Source organism: Solea solea, chromosome 17 (assembly GCF_958295425.1).
Source record: "Solea solea chromosome 17, fSolSol10.1, whole genome shotgun sequence".
Lineage (NCBI taxonomy): Eukaryota > Metazoa > Chordata > Actinopteri > Pleuronectiformes > Soleidae > Solea > Solea solea.
The window spans coordinates 20,070,668-20,094,744 of record NC_081150.1 but is presented as its reverse complement, the minus strand read 5'-3'; the positions used below and the strand labels follow the sequence as shown (position 1 = coordinate 20,094,744).

The window sequence follows — 24,077 nt, the reverse complement described above, 5'->3', positions numbered from 1 at the left end:
GGTCACGGAGGAGAAGAAAGAAACAGTCATGTGACTCAGGAGATCAGATCTACTGCGGACAAAAGACCCATGTTTGTGTTTTTCATACAGCAGAAAATTTAATTAAAAAAAAAACACCGAATACAAAACACGGAAAACAAAACACGGAAAACAAAACGACAAAGATGATGAGCTTAAGTGTGGGTTTAAGGCCGTGGATAAAAAAGCCAATAAACAACAAAACTTTTGCGCAGATTCTCCTCTACACTCTCATCCAATCAGGAGCCAGGACTCCACAAAGAGCAGAACCTCGGGACTCCCGCGGGGACAAGCGTCCAATCACGGACGAGAATCCCCAGCGCGCCACACGCGTGACGTCAGCTTCTCTATATCTTTGAACACATCACGAACAGGAAGTTATCCCAACGACGGCGGCGAGCATTGCTGACAGCAGCTTTAACGTCAAACGAGAGGTTTCAAATAAAAACAAAAAAAGAGCTTTTTCCAAGGACAAACTCAAAAGTGCAACATCAGGACACAGAGAAACAAAAACAGTAAACCACAGCACCGAGCTTAAATTCACACACAAAATAAAAACACACACAGCTTAAACCCCACCGACCCGAGAGCGAGCAAAGTACATTTTAAATTAACTTAACACCAAACAAAGGTTTTTTTCCAGCAGCTCCAGCGAGTTCTGTTCTTCAGTCAGAAAAAAGCCTTTCAACTTCGTTCACACGAGGAAAAGTAAAGTGCCGACGGCAGCTGCACACGTGACCGCCACATACTAACACCGGGGGGGGGGGGGTGCAAATTTTGGTCCGAGGCCTCTCAGCGCCAATGTTTAACAACTCTAGTGATTCCATCCCTCAGCCGCAATAATCGTTTGTGCTTAAAAACGCGTGTTTCATGACACTTTTCCACGATTCAGTTCCATTAATCCAAAGCGAACTGAGCAGTGATGGCAACAGACAAACAAAGCCGACCTGTAGATTGGTTTAAAAAGAGTTAAAATGCGAGTACTGAACGATTCTGTGAAACAAATCTTTTTCAATCTAAACTGAGTCTAATGATTCAGTTACACGACCGCTTTGTAGGCATGTAGCGATTCTCCAGATCCTCGATCTGTCTTCCTCTAGTCTGGTCTAAGATCATTGGTTTTATGTCGTAATAACTCGCTCTGAAGGTCCAGCAATCACTAACCTGTGACCTCTGACCTCCAATGGCATGATCACATGCCATGACACATGGAAGGAAACCTTTGTAGTGAGTCGTGACCTGCTTGGCGTTCCGTAGCGTGGTTCCACTATATTCATTAAACTAAGGTCACATGACTGATGCTACAAACCCATCTATGGCGCTAGTTATCGAGTTGAATTTTGAGGACTTCCTGTGCTTTGCTACGCGCTCAAAACGTTGTTCACACGTTTTCTCGTTAACAACATCCGACAGCTTCGGGTTAGGGGGAGGAGCTAACATTGGTAGTCGTGCTACAGCAGCTAAAACAGGGGGGCATGGTCAGATCCTCAACTCCACCTTTGCGTTAGAAGGTCGATATCGTGACTAGAACAGTGTCATGGAAAAGCGCTGGTTTTCTTTGTTCGGGTACGAACTTTAACGACCAGATCGGGATTTGCCCGTCAATCAAAATACTCAAGCAGCGATTACTTAAAAAATGCAAATGCATAAAATGAATTAAGTGCTATTTGCACACAAATGCCGCAGAAAGTGTCGGCTTTGGCACAAAAAACAAAAAACCCTCAAGGACTCCAACGTTTGAAAAAATACTAGGACTTGTACTCTGTTAGCCCGATGGTATGAAAAGTGCCGAGACGTTCTTTAAGACGAGTTTCTTTAAAAAAATATCTTGTTTGGAGATAAAATCCATTTCTGTTTTGGAAATATTTCTAACCCATAAAATTCAACAACCCCACGTCTGTCTGATTTCAGTGTGTGTGTGTGGGCACGTGTTATCGTCACCGGACAAGATTACACTTCTTTTTTTTTTTTTTTACACCTTTTCAGGGATAAAACTCTAGTTAAGTCTAAAAAAGTTACCTTCACAAAAATGTTATGAGCCAGTGGATGCAATATCTAACTTTTCAGTTTTTAAAACTGGGAAGACTGTGGAGATTGTTACGTGTGTTTCTGCTACAGATCAAAAAAACCACGTCCCTAGCGTTGCACTGACGACAGAAGGACCACGGTGAATGACGATGAGCCTTTCCTTTAGCAGCGTCTCAGCAGTGTAGTCTGGATGATGACGGCTGTGCAAAAATGGAATTTCTGAGGCTTCTCTTTTCCACTCTTAATGATGTGAGGACGGCGGCGAGGTGGAGGAGGAGGAGGAGGACTGGGTGGGCAGCAGGCTGTGCGTGCGTGAAGGCCGCTGGGGGCGGGGCTGCAGGGGCGCGGCGCCAGAGTCGGACGAGTTGACGCCGGGACTGCCCTCAGCGACCTCGGTGTCGAGCTGAGCCGGACACTCGAAGTGAACGCAGTGGAAAACCTGCGGCAAGAATTCACACAGCGTCAAACGAGGCACTGAAACAGAAGCCTTTCCTGTACGACTGTTTCAGGAAATAATAATGTTGTAGTTCATATGCCAGGTCTGTGTGAGGCGCTGTAACGGAGCTACACCAAAGCATGCGACTAATCTTTGCACTAACTCCAAAACATACTAGTTGGTTTTTTTTTTCAAAAATAGCGTTTTAGGTTTTCCAAAAATGATTCCAAGAACTGTAGTGTCTATGCCAGGGTTAAAAGTCGAAATGTCGATATTTTCACCTCATTAGCAGTGTTGTGTGTCCCAACGATTCGGATGAAGGAAGCAGGCTGCTTATCAAACTTCAACGTCTGCCACGATCTGGAAGAAACAACATTCAGAGGATGCTGAGCCTCTTTACACGAACATTTATGTACAGATAAAGATACATTACTGTCCACATTTGGAAAATCTGATGAAAAGAATGATAAAGAAGAAGAGAAGAATAAAAACAACACTCCCATTGATAAATACCGAAATAAAAATGTTCAGTTCCAGTTCATTAAAGTAAGGGTCAGATTTCGGTGTCTTCCGACAATAGTAGGCGTCTTCTGATTTAAACAGATTATGTTGTCGTGTGAGGGATTAACAGACGTGATTTTAATGTCGTCGGAGTCTTCCTGATTTTAAATCAGGAACTTAAGTTTAGAACCATAACTTGTACAAGAACAAGTTGATTCTTCTCAGCCATGACTTCATCCACAGTCTGTTTATATTCCCAAGTCTGTGAGATCCCACATCCCTAGAGGAATCTCCTCCCTGAAACCGTTTGATTACCAACACCAGTGTGGTCCTGCGTCTCGACTTTGGAACGTTTTTACTTTGAAACGGGCCATGGAACACGTTGTGTTTGTGATTTATGCGACAGGCAGAGACAGAGTGTTTTTTGGAAACAGGAATACAGGAGCCTCACCGACAGGCCACCCTGGTGCGGTCGACCACCCTCGTCCACTGCTGCTGGTTGGTGGAGGTTTCGATGTAGTAACTGTACGAGCGCTCGTCACAGTCCCACAGCAGCAGCCTGAACACACAAACACAACCTTATGTACGTGTATAAGGTACAATTTAAAAGGTCCGACATCTGTGTCTGGACCTACCTTAAGGATCCAATGGCGTACGGCTGAGCCAGCTGGATGACGATGGCTCCAGAGCCCAGCTGATGGCAGGTGTATCCCGAGTCCCAGTCGTAGTTGCGCGTGTCGCCGTTGAGCAAGGCGTTTCTGCTGCGGCTCACGCCCTCGACGACGCTGGCGCAGGACGCGATGGTCGCCACGTTGTCGCTGGGCACTGCGGACGTGGAGGAAGACAAAAAAAAAAAAAGAGTTCTAATGAGGCTTTGCCACAAAATGTTCCAGCGCGACCTGGCTTGGTGTGAGGTTCAGCTGAGCCGATACTAAAATCTGATGTCAACAGACTGTCGGACACTGATTGGTGAGAGAGTGTCACTCATGAGAGAGTGTCATGAGTGCGACGTCCGACACAAGAAACAAGCCAACGATGAGGAACTGTAAATCAAAGTTAAAAAGACTTAATAATCCTGAAAACTTGAAAAAATGTCAATATTTAACAGAGTCTAGACAATCGTGAGCCAAATCACGACCATGTTCAGTGGTATTTCAGTGGCCAAGCATGGAAAAAAATATAACGAGCCCGGGGGAGGGGGATAATATTTAAAATAAAAGTCACAGATTTATGAGATTAAAAGTAGCAAATCTACGAGAAAATAAAGTAGCAGATTTATGAGATTGAAAGTAGCAAATCTACAAGAAAATAAAGTATATTTACGAGATTAAAAGCAAATCTACGCGAAAATAAAGTATCAGATTTATGAGATTGAAAGTAGCAAATCTACGCGAAAATAAAGTATCAGATTTATGAGATTGAAAGTAGCAAATCTACGAGAAAATAAAGTAGCAGATTTATGAGATTGAAAGTAGCAAATTTTCGAGAAAATAAAAGTAGCAGATTTATGAGATTGAAAGTAGCAAATTTTCGAGAAAATAAAGTAGATTTACGAGATTAAAAGCAAATCTACAAGAAAATAAAGTAGCCGATTTATGAGATTGAAAGTAGCAAATCTACGAGAAAATCAAGTCGCAGATTTATTAGATTAAAAGTAGCAAATCTACGAGAAAATAAAGTAGCAGATTTATGAGATTGAAAGTAGCAAATCTACGAGAAAATAAAGTAGCAGATTTATGAGATTGAAAGTAGAAAATCTACGAGAAAATAAAGTAGATTTACGAGATTAAAAGCAAATCTACAAGAAAATAAAGTAGCCGATTAATGAGATTGAAAGTAGCAAATCTACGAGAAAATAAAGTAGCAGATTTATGAGATTGAAAGTAGCAAATCTACGAGAAAATAAAAGTAGGAGATTTATGAGATTGAAAGTAGCAAATTTTCGAGAAAATAAAGTAGATTTACGAGATTAAAAGCAAATCTACAAGAAAATAAAGTAGCCGATTAATGAGATTGAAAGTAGCAAATCTACGAGAAAATAAAGTAGCAGATTTATTAGATTAAAAGTAGCAAATCTACGAGAAAATAAAGTAGCAGATTTATGAGATTGAAAGTAGCAAATCTACGAGAAAATAAAGTAGCAGATTTATGAGATTGAAAGTAGAAAATCTACGAGAAAATAAAGTAGATTTAAGAGATTAAAAGCAAATCTACAAGAAAATAAAGTAGCCGATTTATGAGATTGAAAGTAGCAAATCTACGAGAAAATAAAGTCGCAAATTTATGAGATTGAATGTAGCAAATCTACAAGAAAATAAAGTAGATTTACGAGATTAAAAGTAGCAAATCTACGAGAAAAAAAAGTAGCAGATTTATGAAATTGAAAGTAGCAAATCTACGAGAAAATAAAGTTGCAGATTTATTAGATTAAAAGTAGCAAATCTACGAGAAAATAAAGTCGCGAATGAATGAGATTGAAAGTAGCAAATCTACAAGTAAATAGTCGCAAATTTATGAGATTGAAAGTAGCAAATCTACGAGAAAATAAAGTCGCAAATTTATGAGATTGAAAGTAGCAAATCTACGAGAAAATAAAGTAGATTTACGAGATTAAAAGTAGCAAATCTACGAGAAAATAAAGTTGCAGATTTATTAGATTAAAAGTAGCAAATCTACGAGAAAATAAAGTCGCAAATTTATGAGATTGAAAGTAGCAAAGCCACGAGAATTTGCTACTAAAGTTGCAAATTTATGAGATTGAAAGTAGCAAATCTACGAGAAACAAAGTAGCAGATTTATGTTGGACATTCTCAGCACCACCTATACAACAGTCCACCGCAGCTGGGAACCCACTTATTACTACAATCTCCTCTGTATTGCTGGTTCACAGGTGGCCTGCTTGGTTGTTCTTTCATGTGAGCGCAATCTGAAGCTGTCTGTGGTGCTGAAAATGCTCACTTGCCACTTTTAATCTCATAAATCTGCAACTTTTTTTCTCTTAATATTACCCCCCTCCCCGGGTCTGTATATATATTTTTTTTTCATTCTTGGCCCTAACAAGCCGTCGTATATTTCAGTATTTCAGTGACTGAAATAAAATCTTTTTAAAAAGCACCACAATATCACAGTATGGTCAGAAGTACGGACGACGACGACTACGACGTTTGCAATCTTACCCACAAGTCCGCTCTCCAGGGTGAACAAGCGGTTGGTGAACATGCATTCAAACGCCACCAGGTGGAAGACCTTGTTGACGGTATTGTGTGTTCCCACGATGCGAACGTATCTGACGCAAAAGAAAAATAAAAAAGATAAATAAATAATCCAATCTTTTTAAACAAGCAGGAGAAAAGGAAACATCGGTAAAAACACAGGAAGAAGAAGAGAAGCTATGAAAAACCTTTAAAGTAAAGGGCAAATATATCTACAAATGTTGTGTGATTGCACTCTAATGGCGCATTTCCACCGGCTCTACTCGCCTCGCGGCAGGACACGGCACGATTAGGTTGCATCTCCACTACAAAAAAGTATCTACTTAACGTGGGCAGAGTCATCACTGCACGGCTGAGTGAAACTGCGGTGACTTGTTTTATACACGACACACACACACACACACACAAGTGACTAGTGACTTTACACCACACTTCTGTAGTTTCTGTCCACACGTCTCCGGAGCCCAGCCTCTTAACCATTTTAATACTTATATTTGGGACTCTGGAGGCCCTACCAGTCACCAAAGTGTGGAAAAAGAATACTCCGTCATGTTTTCGTGGTCCCCCTTAGTGTAAGTATAGGCGATAAAACACGCGATGTTGAATTCCCTGCGCTTATGACGGCAGCATGCGCATTTCACCGCGAATGTTACCGCCCACCAGTAAGTTTACCTCGAGAGCTCCACCTTAGCTCCACCCTGCGAGAGTGCAGGCCAAGGGGGGAAGAGCGGTATTATGTCAACGCGGAGGGACAAGTGTGTTGTCGTGGCTGCACAGTGGAGCACAGTGTTTTACACAAACTTCCAGCCTCAGAGGATTTTATATATGAAGCTAATGTTCAGTCTGATACAGTCACATACAGCGGCCGTTTATGCTGCTCGCCACTGGCGATCAGCGGTAGCGATCAGCGGTGCTGCACTCTCTGTGAAAATCAGTTAAAAAGACAGCACCGCTGATCGCCAGCGGCGAACGGTGAGCTGCCTAAACTGGCGCTGTATGTGTGAGTGCCGTCACAGGAACAGACCTCCGACACATGGATACTTAGGGACAGCACAGCTGATCGCCACCGCTGATCGAGCTGCCTAAACTGATCGCCAGCTCCGGAGCATACAGTCACCGGTCTGATACAGCCACATACAGCGCCAGTTTATTCAGCTCGCCGCGCGCTGCTGGCGATCAGCGGTGGCGATCAGCTGTGCTGTCCCTAAGTGTTTTTAACTGATTTACAGTTCGGCACTGTTCGGCTCGATCCTTATGTAGGACGTCTCTTCCTGTGACGGCACTCTCGCTGTTTTCTGCGCATGCTGCCATGTTGATATTGTCAGAGAACTAGTGGAGGGAGGGGGAGACGAGAAGCAGCTGAGCGAGTGAGCGCTGTAAAGAGGACAAATCAGAAACCCCCTGGAAGAAGTGGGTGTGTGTTTGCCTGTGTCTCATTTGCATATAAAGGGACCATGCATGAAAACCGAGCGTTCTGAAAGGGGCGGGTTTAGCAGGGTTATTGAACTGCTATTGTGCTTCATCCTTATGGTATTTTGACCAAGGCATGTCACTGACATGTTCATTAGGACACCAGGGAACTATTTTAATGGGGGAAATAAGGTATAATATGTCCCCTTTAAGTGATCTACAGTTTGGCTTGATTTGTGGGTAGGACGTCTCTTCCTGTGACGGGACTCTGGCCAGTCAGTGGCCGGCAGTCTGACTAATCACCGCATAGTACCTACTACTAGCACGCTTGGAACCTCGCCGGAGCAAGTACTAAAAATAGTACCTGGTAAGAGGTACTAGTACTATTTTTAGTACCTGGTACCAGGTACTATGCTAGTGAAAACGCAACTTAAACCGTGCCGCGGCGTGGCGAGGCGAGTAGAGCCGGTGAAAATGCACCAAAAATAATACACAATTATACGTAGTTGTTGGTGTTTAGGGCTGCAAGGATTATTCCATTATTAATCGATCACTTATAGTGTTTTTTTCAATATTAAAACAAGTTTCTGTGATTTTTCAGCTTCTTAAATGTGAATATTTTCTGTTTGTGGACAAAACAAAGACATTTGAGAACATGTTAACAGGTGAACACCGAGGATTTTCGGACACTTTATGGACCAAACAAGTGCTCTATTAATCAAGGAAATAATCGACAGAGAGAGTGGGAAAATCACCTGGACAAAAGCTAGTTTCCATTTTTATTGCCTGTTTTTTGGCACATTGAGACAAAAACAACCTCAAACAAATGTCATTTATATCATGTTTTATACTGTTCAAATTTCAAAATCTGATGTTTATGTACAACTACAGGATTTTTTTAACATGGCAGTACATTGTAAATAACTGCCAGATATCGAAAGTTATTCTGGAAATATGGGCAAAAGCACTGACAGGACAATTTCTGGTCCTTTTGTGGTTAAAATAAGCAGAAAAAAAAAAGTTAACGCGTGTATGGCTGTAAATGGTTTGCTGGGGTTTACCTGCAAACCTGTGGCGTGAAGTAAAGGTTCTGCCAGGAGCGGCACAGGTACTTGGAATGATCCACGACGCGCACCCAGTCCAGCTCGTCCATCGACACCTCGATGTAGTACGAGTACGACCTTCACAAAACAAAATATATACAGGTATAAAATTAAATGACAACATAAACAGTCTCATGCTGCGTTTGCAGGGATATTTTAATGAGGTTAAGAGAAAAAAAATCATCGAAAAACATCAAAAAATGCACCACAACAGGGTGCATGTTCCTGGCCGTACCTGCTGTCTCTGTCCCACAGCAGGAGGCGGACGTGGTTGATGATGAACGGCTGACCCAGCTTGACCTGGATCCCGGCCCTGCCGTCCTCCTCGATGGGGTGCCTGGAGAAGCCGTGGTCCAGATCGTAGTTCTGTGTGTCTCCGTCCAGCAGCGCCGACTTCAGCTCCCCCTTCACCACCTGAGCACCGTACTTCATGGTGGCAATGTTCTCCTCTGGTACTGCACAACGACAAAAAGAAAACCGGTTTTTAATTAATTCGATAAATGTCCATCAATCAAGACCACGGCGGTGAGTGTGGAAGCACTGACTGAGCATCCCCCGGTAGTTCAGGTCCATGTTGCGGCTCTCCGACCGGGTCTTGATGGCGTCCAGCAGGTCGTCGGGGCTCAGGAGGCCGGATGGCCGCACCACGTTCAGCATCTCCGTCAACGTCATGAGAGGCAGCCGCACGGCCGACATCACCACGCGTGTGTCCCCACCCCCGACGTCCCCACTACCGTCCCCCTGCTGGCGGCACCAGCGCGACAGAGCCAGGAAGATCTCCTTCTCGCTGGCGGCAAACGAGTCACGGCTGACCACAGTCAGGAGAGCGGTCTGCAAACGCACACAGAGACGGGTTCAAGTCATTACAAGTGGCACAAAAAGCAAGAAATAATAATTAAAGACTCTCAATCAGAAATGTAGAGCTTTTTTTTGCTTATTTTCATTATTACACAAGACTGTAACTTAAAATTTTACAGTTTTAAATTATTATCAAGTGGGAAAAAATAACTTTAACATGTTTATCTGGAAGTTTATGAGACTATTTCTGTGTCAGTATAAGCTCAGCTCGAGCTATGTAAACAAACGCTGAGGCCTGCAGTAAAAACCTGTGGTTTCCGTCCACGCCTCTGTGTGTGTGTGTGCGAGACGCTCTCGCCGGCCACTAGAGCCACTGCATCACAAGTTACATCAAACAAAGGCTCACAGGATCATAACTGCTCACGTTCCTCTTTATTAGTTATTTTTTAATGCTTAAGTTATGTTAAGTATTATGTTCTCAACTCCTTTTCTTGCATTTCTTGTACAAACAATCTTCTTTAAACCCCTCCCATTTCCTTGGCTTTTAAAGGTCCAGTCAGAAATTACATTTTATATCAGTTTTTAAATGTATTTTTATCTGTATTTCATTCCTTCGTGTGAGCCATTTTGTCTTCCCTGCCTTTTATCTATTCATTTATTCTTCTCTTATGACACTTTCGTCCACTTGATTGGACTAGAAATATGTCAAAGTGGGCACCACACACATGCTTGAATGTTATTATAATGTTGAGCGTGTAACTTTTACTGCCGAGGTCGCCGCGTTAGCGCGCATACAGATCAAGGAAATGTGAGAGAGTGGAAACCGTCATATTTCTACCGATGTTTCTTGTATTTCTTATCCAAAGGATGTAAAGTTGGACACACTTGTGATGTTACAGAGTCACCGTTGGACATTTACGCAATTAAAAGACAAACAGGCGGTTCAAAACAGTGACTTAATGTGAGCAAGACAATTAACCCCAAAGTTGCACATAAATAAAAACATAAATACATTTTTAAAAATCAATTTATCTGTCCATATTCTATTTCTTAATTAATGGAGTAAATGTTTGGTCCATAAAATCTCAGAAAATCTGGAAATTATGTTTCTCAAATGTCTTGTGTCAACAAACACAAAAATTCAGTTTTAGTGATTTCTTTGTTTTATGGAGGGAAGAAAGCAGAAAATATTCACATTTAAGAAAAATCACATAAACAGTTTTTTAATCGTTGCAGCTCTATAGTTTATGGACAAAATCCTGCAGCGTCCTTACCTTAGAGAGAGTGAGGAAGCCGTCTGAATTCAACACTTCAGGTGCGTGTCTGTCCATGTAGGCGCAGCAGGCCGCACTGAGGGCACTCAGAGAGTAGAGGCTGGCGACGTCAAACACCAGGCAGACATTGTTGGTGTGCAGCACGGTGCGCAGGAACTCCGAGGTGGAGTCCTCCAGCGGCTGCAGGCCGTAGCGGTGAGCCAGGCCGAGAAAATCCAGCACCACCTCCTCCCGTGCCGAGCTGAGGCTGGCGCGCCCCGTGTATAGGTAGTGCAGCAGCATGGAGAAGGCCTCCGCCCGCGTCTCCTCCAGACACACCTCCGCCTGAGGCTGGGACTCCTTCATCCCGCCGTACAGCAGAGCCCTGAAGGACAAGGTGAAGAAAATAAAGAAAAAGGGAGGTTCAGAGAGTCTGGCAAGAAAGACTCTACATCTTCAATTACACAGTCTGCAGGGTTATATAGAAGCCATGAAAACAAACATCGACCACAGGCTTCAGACATGTACAAATACCTGAAGTAGTGACAGCGAGCTGCCAGGATGACCCGGTGCGCCGGGAAACGCTTCCCCTCCACGATGAAGGTGACATCGCTGTACTCCTCGCCGAGCACCAGGGCGCCCAGCTGCTCCGACAGCAGGTGGATGTGATCGATCTCTGAGACAGAGGCCAGTGGACGCAGGGGGTGACTGTTACTCATGGTTCGACGAGAGCCACAGTCACATCTGACACACAGAAAGGGAGGAGATAAAGTTAAAATGACACTGCCAACGTGAGGAAAACTTAGCAAGAAGTTAGTTGTAGCCAGCAAATTTTCTTTTAAATTGCGCCACAAAGTTTTTTTAGGTGAGGGAAAAGCCAAAATAGTGATCTCATGGAGACATGGCGCCACCTTATGGAATGTTGACAATAAAAACACATGCCAAATGAAAATATAACAACTATTTCAGAAAAACTTCCACCAATAAAGAATATATTGGTGGGATGTGCAAGTTTGAATCATTCTGATCCAAATTTTACCTTATAACCTACAACCAGTGATTCTTTTCTGAAAAATAATGAAATATAAGAACAAGCCGAGTGTTTTGAACGGCTCTTTGAAAGGAACGGCTCCTGTAGATCCGGCTTCCCTGTAATTAAATACTCAAGGAAAAGGCACCACTGAAAGGCACATTTCCACAAACTCCTGGACACTGCCAAGAAAGAGCAGAAAAATCACAGACATACATTCAACTATGCACTGACTTGATATTATTATTTATTTGATATTATTATTTAATTCATGTAGTGATTTAAGACTTTGTAAAGTACTGTTCTTTGATCTCAGTTGATAGATATTTTGTTGTGAAAGAATACAAACACTGTAAGGAAATAATGTTTTCCTGTTCTGTTATGCATACAACATGATATTAGGGCTGTTATAAGGCTTTTATTTTCATAATAAATTAATCTGGTGATTATTTTACTATATTTGGTGCTACATTATACCAAAGTTTTACTGATGTCTTTGTTCTATGGAGTTTAATAAACGATTTATCGTTGCAGCTCTATGTGACAGATCATAAATGAGATAGTCTTGCAGTGAGTAGAGGATCTCAGAATCGCCACTGTTATAGAATAGAACAGAAATACTTTATTCATCCCCGAGGGGAAATTGTTATGACACAGCAGCAAAACAATACAAAAAAGCATGGACAAAACGGTATAAGTGTAGTCGTGTGTCCGATGCCGATGTATCATACACACAAACAGTGTGATATTTCATAAATGATGTTTTAATACGAACAAATAAACAACGCAAATAGTTAATGCTAAGCGCTAACTAGCATGGCATTTAAATATAGTGGCACGCGCAAAACAAATCGAAAGCTTGTGTTTATTTTTAGCGTTTTTTCCTCAAAGGCTGTTATTAACGTTTTAGTGGGAGAGAAAAATAAAGTCATAATTCAGCTACAATTCATACGCGACGGCTATCTGAAGCTAGCTGAGCTGTGTTGTTTACAGCGGCGGATATTTGATACCCGGACAAACGTCAGCTAACAACATGCTAACTAACTCGGTTCATTTTCCCTTCTTTTACGGGCGGTAAAACTCACCGAGCAGCTCTCCTCTCCTCACCCCTGTGTTTCAATGAAGTTTGGCTTTTCGTAAATACACTTCTGCGTATTTCTACCTATGTGCGTTAAAAATAAAACAAAAAAGCCAAGCACCGACATCAAAATCCTTCCAACATTAAACCGAAAACCATTTTGTAGGTCAACCGGAACTAACGCACAACTACTTCCGGTTCCTTCTCCACTCAAACATAACAGTATTAGCAAACAAGGTGATATACTTAACGAAATGACAAAAACTGAACTGAAATAAAAACTAAAAACTAGTTTTTACACATTTTATTGAAGTGTTTGGATATGATAACATATGACAAACAAACAAACAGGTGAACACTTCTGGCAACTAAAGTTGATAAAACAGACAGAAGACAAAATGTAAATAAAAAAAAATATCTTGAGCTCTAGTTTTAAGTTATGAAGAGTGATCGCTTTTTTTCTCTATATAATTTCAGTGAAAGAAAGTAATTATCCTCCTGACCAACTGTTAGTGTGTCCATTATTCACATTGTCAATTAGTTTTTAGTCTTTCACATGGATTTCTTTAGTTACAGGCCACGCCCCGGAAAAACAAGTAGCCTAAACAAAATGGACGACAGACATCTGTGCCTGTGTAGGTCCCAAATGGTTATGCCAATCCATGGGGCAAACTTTCTTCAGATTTTTGAACTATTTTCTTCCACTGGGTAGGTCATTACATGCCTCCAACTGACGTCATTGTTCTTGAAGTTGCTGTTGTTCGATGCTGTGAGGGACTTACATGCATGCACTGCATGCATGTAAATAAGGGACGCTTAAGCCCGTGGTATACTTCTGCAGCGTGTGTGGCATGTGCGCATCCAATTGTGCGGACCCTGGTACACTTGCAGGGTTCTATAGTATCCCACTTCACCATCGGGTGATGGTACAAGTCTGGACGCAGGGAATAGGACGCATTCCTACCAAAGAAGAAGAGAACGATGCTACAACTCCCCATCAGGCAGGGGAGTCGGGTTGTCAGCTGGTTCAAGGGTCGAGGCTTGGATGACTATCCTTGGCGACGACTTCTTCTGTTGTCAAAATGTTTTTTCTGCTTGGTGAGCGGGGCTTAATACACCACCTACCAGTGGGGCGGGAGTTCACTTCACATGAGTTCTCCACACACACACCCAACGCACTCTGCGTGCGTTCCAAAGTCTGGGCTGCACGCATAGCCTGTGCGTTGATTACACAATTCGGAAGTATACCAGGGCCATTAATGTATCTGTTTGACTTCCTGGCCCACTCGTGCTGAATTCTGCTGAATTGAAGCGTTATGTTCCATCTTCTGGCAAAAATAGAACACTTGTGTATTTCCTACGGGAGCAACGGACTGACGGAACAACAATGGAACCGGTACGACAAACAGAGTCGGTGGAAGCTGAGAATTTGACTAAAATGGATGCCTGATCACTTCCGACAGATACACATTCAGTGAAATCCTGAGGAAAGACACTTTGTAATCCCATCTGAGTGACTGAGACTTTCAGAATCGCCTCCGTATGTGGTTTGAATCACTTTTGGAAAAAAACAAAAAACAAAACAAGCTAGACACAGTCTGGATATGCTTAAAAATTTGATTTGGGCTGCAGTTTAAACAAGGCCTTAGTCTTATAGTTTTCCAAGGTTAATGAATACATGAAGTGCCAAGTCATAAGTAGCATTCCTCAAAAATCATATCATAATTTACTTTTTCTTTTATTATTCTGATCTATAAAAAGAAATGTTGAGCTTCAACACAAATGACATGAGCAAATCTAAATTCGTAAAATAAATGCTCCGTTGTTTCAACCCACACAAAGTATCCGTGTTTAGATTAGATTCAACTTTATTGTCTGTTCTGATCCAAACCAAACCTACAGTTTAAAAATGATGCTGAAATATAAATGTCACGTAGAAAATGATTATTATATAAGATTAACATGTCTCTGGTGACATCACAGATCTGTCGTGAGGTGTCCTCAGTTGTTGGACTTTCATGTCAGTGTTCTGCAACATTTCATATCATGACATCAAAGAATAGGATGTGTCCGCGTAGAGCCAAGATGACCACCCAAGTAATTTGAATGTGTGTCTTGTTCAAACCATGTCTTCAGCATTCCAAGGACATGAAAATTGGTGCCTCTCCCACCAACACTCAAAAAAACACATGTGTAGAAGAGGTACTCCCCTCAGCAAAGCTGCCATGGGGGACAAGGTAGGTCAGGTAGTGTTGGGGTCAGGGGGGACACAGCAAGCAAAGAGGACAGTGGAGGACAGTCAAACAAGTGGGACACAGAAGGTCCGACAGGTGATGGGGAAACGGGAGGCCAAACAAGCAAGTGGGACAGGGGAACACCAAAAAACGAGGGGAACAAAGGAGGCCTGGCCAGTGAGTGGGACACAAGAAGCTCGGAAGCCAAGAGAGATGCAAGAGGCTCACCAGGCAAAGGGGACACGGCAGGCCTGGCCAGTGAGTGGGACACAAAAGGCTCGGAAGCCAAGAGGGACGCAAGAGGCTCACCAGGCAAAGGGGACACGGCAGGCCAAGCAAATGAGGGGGATAGAGAAGGTTTCGCAGCTGAAAGGGACACAAGAAGCTCAGCAGGCAAAGGGGACACTAGAGGCCCAGCAAGCAAGGGGGACTCAGAAGGACCGTCAAACAAAGAGGTCACAGGAGGCCTGGCAAGTGAGAGGGACACAGGAGGCTCAGTAGCCAAAAGAGACTCAAGAGGCCCTGCAGTCAAACAGGACACAGGAAGCCCAGCAAGTGAGGGGGAAATGGGAGAACTGGCAGACACAGGAGACCCAACATGCAAAGGAACCTCAGGAGGGTCAACAAGCAAAAGAGACACAGGAAGATAAGCATGTGAAGGGGATAGAGGAGGACTGGCAGGCAAAGGGGCCAAAGGAGGACAAACAGGTTAGTTGGACACAGGAGGCCCAAGAAGAGAGGAGGACTCTCGAAAACCAACAACCAAATGAGGCACAAGAGGAAGGACAAGTGAGGGGGACACAGGAACCCCAGCAGCCAAGGAGCCCACAAAGATCCCAATCGATGACAGATATGCAGAATAATATGCAGAGCAAAATCCATCTGTTTCTTATTATGACAATTCACCATGTCTTTCTATTGACTGGGATACTATCAAGCTTTCCTCCCAGGACTGCGGCCAGGCGCATAACGCGACTGGTGGAGGTGACGCAGGAAGTGCTTAATCTTCCAGAGAAGCACACGCTATGCATCACCATGTACAGGCCAGTGGCTGAGCGTGTGGTTAAACAACTGACAAAGACCTTTGGCACGGAAGTGAGAACCTTGTTGATTGAGCCAGATGAGACAGTGGAGGAACGCGTCGCTAAGAGCATACACATACAAACCTGCACTCAGCTGATGCTGGAACCAAACTGCTGCACCATCCCTCACTGGGTTAACACGTACTTCATGTTTGTTATTGTTGTATTTGCAGTCACACTAGGTTCCGTCACTGCTTTGCTCCTGATCTAATAATAATGAGAATAGGCCTTTATCGCGTCACAGTTGGTTCCCGGAAGTAACCCTCGAAATTCGCCGAAGCAGTGGACAAACATGACTGCCAGTTATAGCTCGACAACTTAGCTCTGTCATCTCCCAAAAGTTGGCCAGGACTGTTAGTACTCCGTAGGCGTAGTTATGGTCAGTAGCGGGTTTCCTGAGCCTCACCGACTGTAGGCTGTTTGTCCTCTTCCTCCACAGTGGAGATGCGAGCATTAGCCTCTTCGCCTTTTCCAATGTGCACATTAACCCGATTGAAAAGCAACTGACGAAGTACCCGTGTCTTCCCTAATAATTTCACATAAATCCGCTCTTCTGCCCACTTTTTGACATGCAGGCTTTCTTTGTCAAAGTGCAAGCTGCACACAAACGTGCTTCCGTGGAGAATATGTTTGTCTGTTGGAAAATTGTGGTATGGATGTTGAACAGCCCGTTATGTTGCAACAGCACCAGCGAGAGGAGGCAGCCATAGTTTGTCAAGTAACTAGGGTAACAACCGGACTGCGAATACACTGCTCTGCGATTTACCAGAAATGGGAACCAGGAAGTGTGATAAAGGCCTATTGTTTATTGTTTCATTGTTTTATTGCTTCTTTGCCTTCAATTTCAGATTGCATGGCAAAATGCTTGTTTATATACAGATGATATCAAGCATTACTCAAGCTGTACACAACAACGCAGACACAAAGACTCAGATACATGTTTATTTTATTATTTTTTTAATAGCAAAAGTTGGTCAGGAAAGGATTCTTCCGAGGGAGCACATGGATGTTCAGGGGTCCAGGTGGGTCGGGGGAAAACACAGTTTCTGGATATTCAGTTTCTACTCTTCTGTAGTCGACAGAAGAGTAGGTCGCATCATCATCTTTGTGTTTTCTCAGAGCCTGGAAGGAAACACATAAATCATAAACCATATTAAATTCAAAGTATCAAAACAGTTACGTTATTATTGTTACTTGGCAAATTAAAAACATAATTAAGAGTCAAAATAGAAGTTTACCTGGGCGTTAGCACTGTTCTTCTGGGTGAAGCTGATGGAGGTGTAGGCCACACCTTCCTCAGGATCGGACTATAGAAGGAAATAAACAGTAACAACAACATTATTCCATCAGCCATTTAAGGACATTTATCTCTCAATGTGGGTTAAATACACCAAAAAAACTATATATATATATACACACATATATATATATATGTATATGTCTATGAAGTTTCATGTTCTGAATATAGCATAGATTATACATTTAAACAGCTTTTTGACTCACGTCATCAACATTTGTCTGCGTTTTGTTCCCTGAAAAAAAACAAAAAAACCTGGACGTTTATTCGAACTCAAATTTTTAAAATGAAAAAGTGTCACGTTTTTGTTGTTCTTACCTTGAGTTCTCTTCCACTTCATCACTACAAATACTAAAATACAACAAAGTTCCACCGCTGCAACCACAACTACAGCCACAAGGACGTACAACCACCACCAGTCTGGAAAGACAATACAACAATTATTTTTTAGCACATTAGCACGTTAGCCACAGCTTGGTAGTCTCTTCAGAGTAGAGCTTTCAACCAGTCTCTTGGGATGTGGTCGTGGACGTGGTCGTGGTCATGGACGAGGACGTGGTCGTGGATGAGAACGTGGACGTGGATGTGGACGTGGACGCGTCAGCTTCATTGACTGGTATTTTGTCACCTGGACAATTGGACAAACGCAGTAAACGGTTAAACGAAAGCAGAAATGCCCGTGAATGACAGCTGGTAATGTTCATACCTGACTTCTCGGGTGTGAGCTGGAGGTTAAAGATGAACTCTTTCTTGGTTCTGACATCAGTCACTTTACATGACAAAAAAGTGGAAGTCAGTGGAAAAATCTGAGATATTTCACAGGAGGATTTCCCTGATCTCTCCTGGGGTTTGTTTTGATTGGTGTCCGTCTTGTTGGACAGCCAGTTCACAGTGTACTCCCCGTCACAGTGTGACTGTGACGACACGGAGCATTTTACCGCCATTTGTTTATCACATCTTTGTTGAGTCACTGGTGAAGAAGAAGGAAACGTTGTTAAAGAACATGGAACATGAAAAACCTTTATCTGTTTGATAATATTTTTTCTTTGTGTGTTTTTGTGATTTTTTGCTTTTCTTCAAAAATGTCATTGCGACAGTGCGTTTGCATGCGTGTTAAAGCCCACATAGACCGGAAGCTCCAATTAACGCTGCGTTTGTGTGTGTATCTGCGTCATTACCTCGTTTATGAAACCCTAAAGCTTCAGAACAAACAATTCAGCCACTGCTGAGAAAATAGTGTTGTATTGTTTTCCTGGGCTCTGCGAAGCGGATCGGCACTTCCTTAGTTTGATGTCGTCATCAGAAATCCTCACCACTCCTCTCGCCACCGTAGCGCCTCCCGGTGCGGGCACTAGTCCGGGCACATCCGGTTGCGTACATTCAACCGCAGAAGAAGAAGAAGAACTACTCTGGTTGTAGCTGCTGAGATGCAGAGCATCCACCGTGCCAGAGGGGGAGCTGTGTATCTGAGAGCTGGCCTATCTATTAAGTCACTTCCAGGTACCTGGCCAATCACAGGACAGTGGGAACGCTCTTGTTGGCTGGCCAATCACAACACAGTTCACGTTCTGGGGGTGTGGTTTTGGTCTGAAACAGCGCGGCTGACGAGAGCGTCAGTGAGGAGATATTTTGATCGGCTCGTTTGCAGCGATTAGGAGGTTTTTAATCATGAAAACAAGTTAATATATGTAAGTAGACCTCCATAACTAACATATATGTGTGATACAAGCATTCTATGTCACCTTTAAACATGCGAATTTAGTCAGACGAAGACAGTTATCCGGTTTTCTTAATGTCATGTAAACATGTTAGTCGGACTAAAATGGAGCTAGTCTTAGTCGGACTAACACAATGCAGACTCCTGCATGTATACACATACACATGTGAGGTGTTTCCATCTTGGTACAGTGCGGTACAGTTTGGAGGCGGGGCGTGCGCTGTGCCTGATGGCCGTGCGACAGCCAACAACAACACAGTGGACAACAGTGCGGGACGCCCAGCAGCTTTTTTTCTGCTCACTTTGTCTCAAGAGGAAGTCACGCTTTGTCACAAGGAGTGCCAATTTTCTGTCGACCAATCAGCTGACTGTCGTGGGTCTAGCTCCACCCGTACCATACGGTACCATTACTCTGGTACCACAAGGGAAGGTACCAAAAAGGGCTGGTTATTTTGGTACCATTCCTGATGGAAACGCAAAAACTATGTACCGTATAAACTGCAGCACTGCTGGTGGAAATCGTCTTACTGACTCCGATTGTCCATCTTAGTCGGACTTCGGCCGAAGCTGGACTGAACGGTGCATGAGTGGATGGATGCACCAAGTTTAGTTTTTGTCACGTTCACCCTACAAGGAAGCAGCAGAGCTTCCTCTGGAGTTTTGTAAGAATTACAGTTGTCAGGGGATCTTTTCAAGAACAAATTTTAGAAAAATAAAAATAATTTAAATGATGTAAATACTCACTGCTGACAACAGACAATTCTGTCCGAACTTCACCTTCTTCTTTTCCTGATCTGTTGAACCATCTGCAGTAATAAACACCATCATCCCCGACTGCGTCCGTCTTTATGACCAGAGAACAGTTGCTTAACACGTTCAGTCTGTTGCATTTAGATGAGGCGTCTTTGTGACACTTGCTGTTTTCAAACAGTGTTTGTGTAGTGTTTCTTCTTGAGAAGAGCCATATCGTGCCACCACATCTGTCCACAGTACTTTTCACTTTGCCACAGGACAACGTGACATTATCTCCAGCTTTGACGATAACACGAGAGGAGTCCGCTGTGGCGTCGATACCTGAGGAGAAGCAACAACAGGGTCCTCGCGTCACTACACAGATGTGGCAAAAACACACGACACAACTTTCACGCTAGTGATCGATTTTTAGGACTTTCTTGGCTCGTAATATTTGGAATGTATCCTATCATCCAACATACACACAGAGCTTCAGTTTGTAACGATTGTGTCATTAAAATAACATAAATGTGGACCAATCCTTATCTTCATACAGAATCATCAATCACAGCGTTTTAGCATTCGGACGGATTTCTCCTCGAGTTTCATTGCGATCAACGTCAAATTTGGTGAGTTCACTGTGGACAAGATAAGGACTAAAAGTTACCTAAAGCTTCACTTAGTGTCACACGGTTTTGGCACCAGGGGGCGTCAAAGTTGCAGCTAATTCTGATTAGAAACCTGTTATAAATTCGGGATAGACGATCTGATGGCAACCAAACCTGCTATCATTGATCAATGTTTTCTTTTTCTCTGAGTCTCTAAAACTGTGAATGTTGCAGACAGTGTGCTTCTCAACCTGATCGACAAACACTGACATGTGTTGTTTTCTCAGTCAGGTCAGAAACATCGTTAACGAGTACAATTCATGCAGAAGTTTTTATTTTCCATTGATGCGACGTTGTTTATTGTGTACTTCCGTTTTTTTTGTTAAAACGGAATAAAGATTGATCGGAGGTCACCGAGGTCATCGAAGTCACCGAGCTGGAACATGAGAGACTCAAATAAAGTGAGTGGATTGAACACCGTGTTGAGGAAACCACTGAGAAGCCTCACACATACGCTGCTGATCTTATCGTCTGATGTAAGTGTGAAACAGACGAAGGGTGAAGAGGAAGTTAGACAGACTTTTTCACTTTGTAAACCACTCACTCTCCAACACCAAAGTCCATGAGAACATCAGCGTTTTGAGCTGTGGTTGTGCTTTTTGGACACTGTCGCAGAGAAACCTCACTCAAACAGCTACTGAACATTTACAGGGTTCATACGTCTCACATACATATTTATACACACACTCTACGTGGTTATTTATACGTTATTATTACATTAAAGGAGATGTAAAGATGGCAAATAATGATGAATCATGAGTTTTTACATATACACATACAGCTTAACTTAAAGGCTGGAAAAGAAGAAAAACACTTTCTCTTATACAGCAGCACATACTACTGGCTTTTTGAAGGTTTTTAGTTTTCATTTAAAAAGTACAGAAGAGGATTAGGGACTTTTTGTCTGGGATTGAAGTCAGAAGTCATTGAAATGTTAGAAAAGCAACACTCTTACCCGTCACATGAAGCAGGACCACGAGAAACAAAATGTTTCTGGACGTTGGAGCCATTTGTTCTTCGTCTTTTTTCTTCCCAAGGAGCGTTGCACTTGAAAGCTTGTGCCTCTCACACACACACACACACACACTGACCCTTGTGAAGATGTGACTTCCTTTTATCTGCATCACCCTGACACTTGTTTCTTTCTGGTTTTTTTACTTTTCAGTTAAGGTGACGCAGTGGGAATTTGTCTGTGTTTAGTGATAAAAACAGGTTAAAAAGTAGTTTTTATTATTATTATTTAATGTGAATTTCACATAAAAAGAACTCACTCTTTATAACTCTGTTTGAAAACTGTTCATTTAACAGAGTTTGTGTTCACTCGCTGATAAACGTTCGAGGAAGGACGAGGATGTTGGCCCCATGAGTGACGGACAAATTAACAGCCATTTTAAAGACACATACGATAAATAAAACCTTGTGTATCATGAGGGCGCGAGCACGAATGCCACGCGCCGAAACGCCACTGTTTTGGCCCGTGGCCGAAATTGGGCCGGACTACTTTGGTTCTGGTCTACAAAGTGGTTCTTGTAGACCAGAACCACTTTTTTGTGGTTCTGGTCTACAAAAAAGTAGACCAGAACCACGGCCTCAACTCAACAAGAAGTTGGCCGTTTGGAATTTTGGTGTTTCTTTCGACCATTCGCCACGAAACAGGAAGTGCCCTATAACTCCACTATACGTTGACCGATCGCCTCAAAAGAAGAGACCAACCCTGAACATGTCTGACGAACTCAACCCAACAGGAAGTTGGACGATTTAAATTTAGCCGCCATTTCCTGTTTCACCGTGAGACGAAAAACCACGTGTTTTCACACACAGATGATGAAACTATGACTTATGTGACTGTATATTAAACTCCAAGAATAAGAATATTCCGTAAATGCTTTGTTAGAGAGTTGTAAAGTTAAATTTAAAACATCTTTGTTGCTTTTGTGACAAAAAGCACTTTCTATTATTGTGTTTATCATTGATAGAAGAAAAAACATGTGAGTGACTTAAAAATCCTGTCGAACTCACCGACATACTCAAATATGAAATTTAAATTTTTTGGGGTGAAGATGAGCAAATAATTGAAGTTCAGATTTGTTAGATCATCTGCCAGGGCCAGATACTCATGCTGGCAGCGCAGTTTTGGCCCACGGGCCAACAGTTGCTTTCTTATAAAATGGATTTGGACATTTCAGATTATTTGTATTGTTAAAACAACGACGATAATGAAGCTCATGTGAAAACACTGCAGTATTTATTTGAAGGATAGGAAGCCTCGTCAACGGATCACACTGAGCCACATCCTACTACGCCCTCTACTGGATGAAAAGAGGAAGTAAAATTATTTTTATACCTCCCCCTTATTCCTTTTCATCCTTGTAAAACATTTGAATAAATTGTTTTACTTGTTAAAATAACAAGAAGTTCAACTTTTGGGGGAAAAGGCAACAGTTGATTGAGCAGGGTGGACGATGTGATTTTAAAATTAGATCAAAATATTATACTACGATATTTCATAACAATAATGGAGCACGAGTTTGAGACCTCACTCTTCAAAAAACACAAAAACTACTTTGTCGTCGGGGAAAACCAATATTTTAATATGATTTTTGTTATTAAAGGCTTCATAAAAACATTTTTCCAAATAGTGACGTGGAACTAAAACACTGCAATATTTTTGTTTTTTTAAAAAAAAGGGAGGGGTTCTTTCCTTTAACAACATTAATACATTTTTGCCATTTATGTGCGACGTCACAGAAGCTGCCTGCACCATGAAAGAATACATTTAAATTTTTTTTACATAATTAGAAAATTCTGCGATAAATCCACACCACACCGCTCTCGTAAACATTAATGTGCTCCAATGTCTTTAAAAAAAAATGCGTGAAAAGAAGTTGTGTGAAAACAAGAAAGAAGTAAAACTATATATAATTTACGCCTGAAAAACAACAAAATCGTACCGATTTAGAACAGCAGCCATTTTCTTTAACGCAGGGTTCCCACGCCTTGGTTGACATTAAATTCAAGGACTTTTCAAGGTCTTTCCATCAAATTCAAGAACTAGAATGTGCCGACGCAGCTTAAGACGGGAGGACAGCTTGGACGAGTGTTGTCTTCGTCCATGATGGCGTCCGCTTTTATTGATCTGCAGCAACGCTCTGGACAAGTGATTGTCCTTTTTAGGACCTTGGTCAAAGTTTGTCATTTGTCTTTGGTGAGACAGAGATCTTGGTATTTTCATTTCCCAGGCATTTGCGCTCTCTTTGCTTAACTTTGCTCGCTCATTGTTCTGCATGGAGTCTCATGTCAAGACAATGTACAGCGTGCACAACACCGCTAGTAATTATGTCGCCACTGTTGTGCTGCATCATCGTTATTTGTCTGGAACAAACCGTCAGACCAGCGGTCGTTCCCTACGGAGCAGCTAAAATCCAGATCTGTTTTCTATCTTGTGTTGCTTTTCTATTACGACTTTGTTTTTCTTGTAGC

The 24,077-nt window shown here is 42.4% G+C and overlaps 1 protein-coding gene and 1 long non-coding RNA gene across 2 annotated transcripts; both read right to left on the bottom strand.

Annotated features, from left to right (window-relative positions):
* Positions 1 to 1,548: 1,548 nt before the first annotated feature.
* Positions 1,549 to 13,037, bottom strand: btbd9 (BTB (POZ) domain containing 9). Its single transcript, XM_058612715.1, has 11 exons — positions 12,875 to 13,037; positions 11,294 to 11,503; positions 10,781 to 11,144; positions 9,254 to 9,539; positions 8,944 to 9,163; positions 8,667 to 8,786; positions 6,160 to 6,269; positions 3,619 to 3,808; positions 3,435 to 3,542; positions 2,764 to 2,842; positions 1,549 to 2,485 (listed from the first exon to the last, which is right to left on the bottom strand). The coding sequence occupies exons 2-11, from the start codon at positions 11,476 to 11,478 to the stop codon at positions 2,288 to 2,290; spliced, it is 1,860 nt and encodes a 619-aa protein (XP_058468698.1). The 5' UTR covers positions 11,479 to 11,503; positions 12,875 to 13,037; the 3' UTR covers positions 1,549 to 2,287.
* Positions 13,038 to 17,178: 4,141 nt separating this feature from the next.
* LOC131443134 (uncharacterized) lies at positions 17,179 to 18,071 on the bottom strand. Its single transcript, XR_009233571.1, has 3 exons — positions 17,687 to 18,071; positions 17,422 to 17,490; positions 17,179 to 17,305 (listed from the first exon to the last, which is right to left on the bottom strand). It is a non-coding gene; the product is annotated as an uncharacterized LOC131443134 (long non-coding RNA).
* Positions 18,072 to 24,077: the final 6,006 nt, after the last annotated feature.

What these genes read in the sequence shown, in the direction of transcription:
- btbd9 (XM_058612715.1), bottom strand. Translation starts at nt 11,478, where the DNA reads ATGAGTAACAGTCACCCCCTGCGTCCACTGGCCTCTGTCTCAGAGATC. An exon ending in GCTCGCTGTCACTACTTCAG is followed by an intron (nt 11,145 to 11,293) that starts GTATTTGTACAT and finishes CTTGTCCTTCAG; the next exon opens with GGCTCTGCTGTACGGCGGGA. An exon ending in CTGTGGGACAGAGACAGCAG is followed by an intron (nt 8,787 to 8,943) that starts GTACGGCCAGGA and finishes TGTTTTGTGAAG; the next exon opens with GTCGTACTCGTACTACATCG.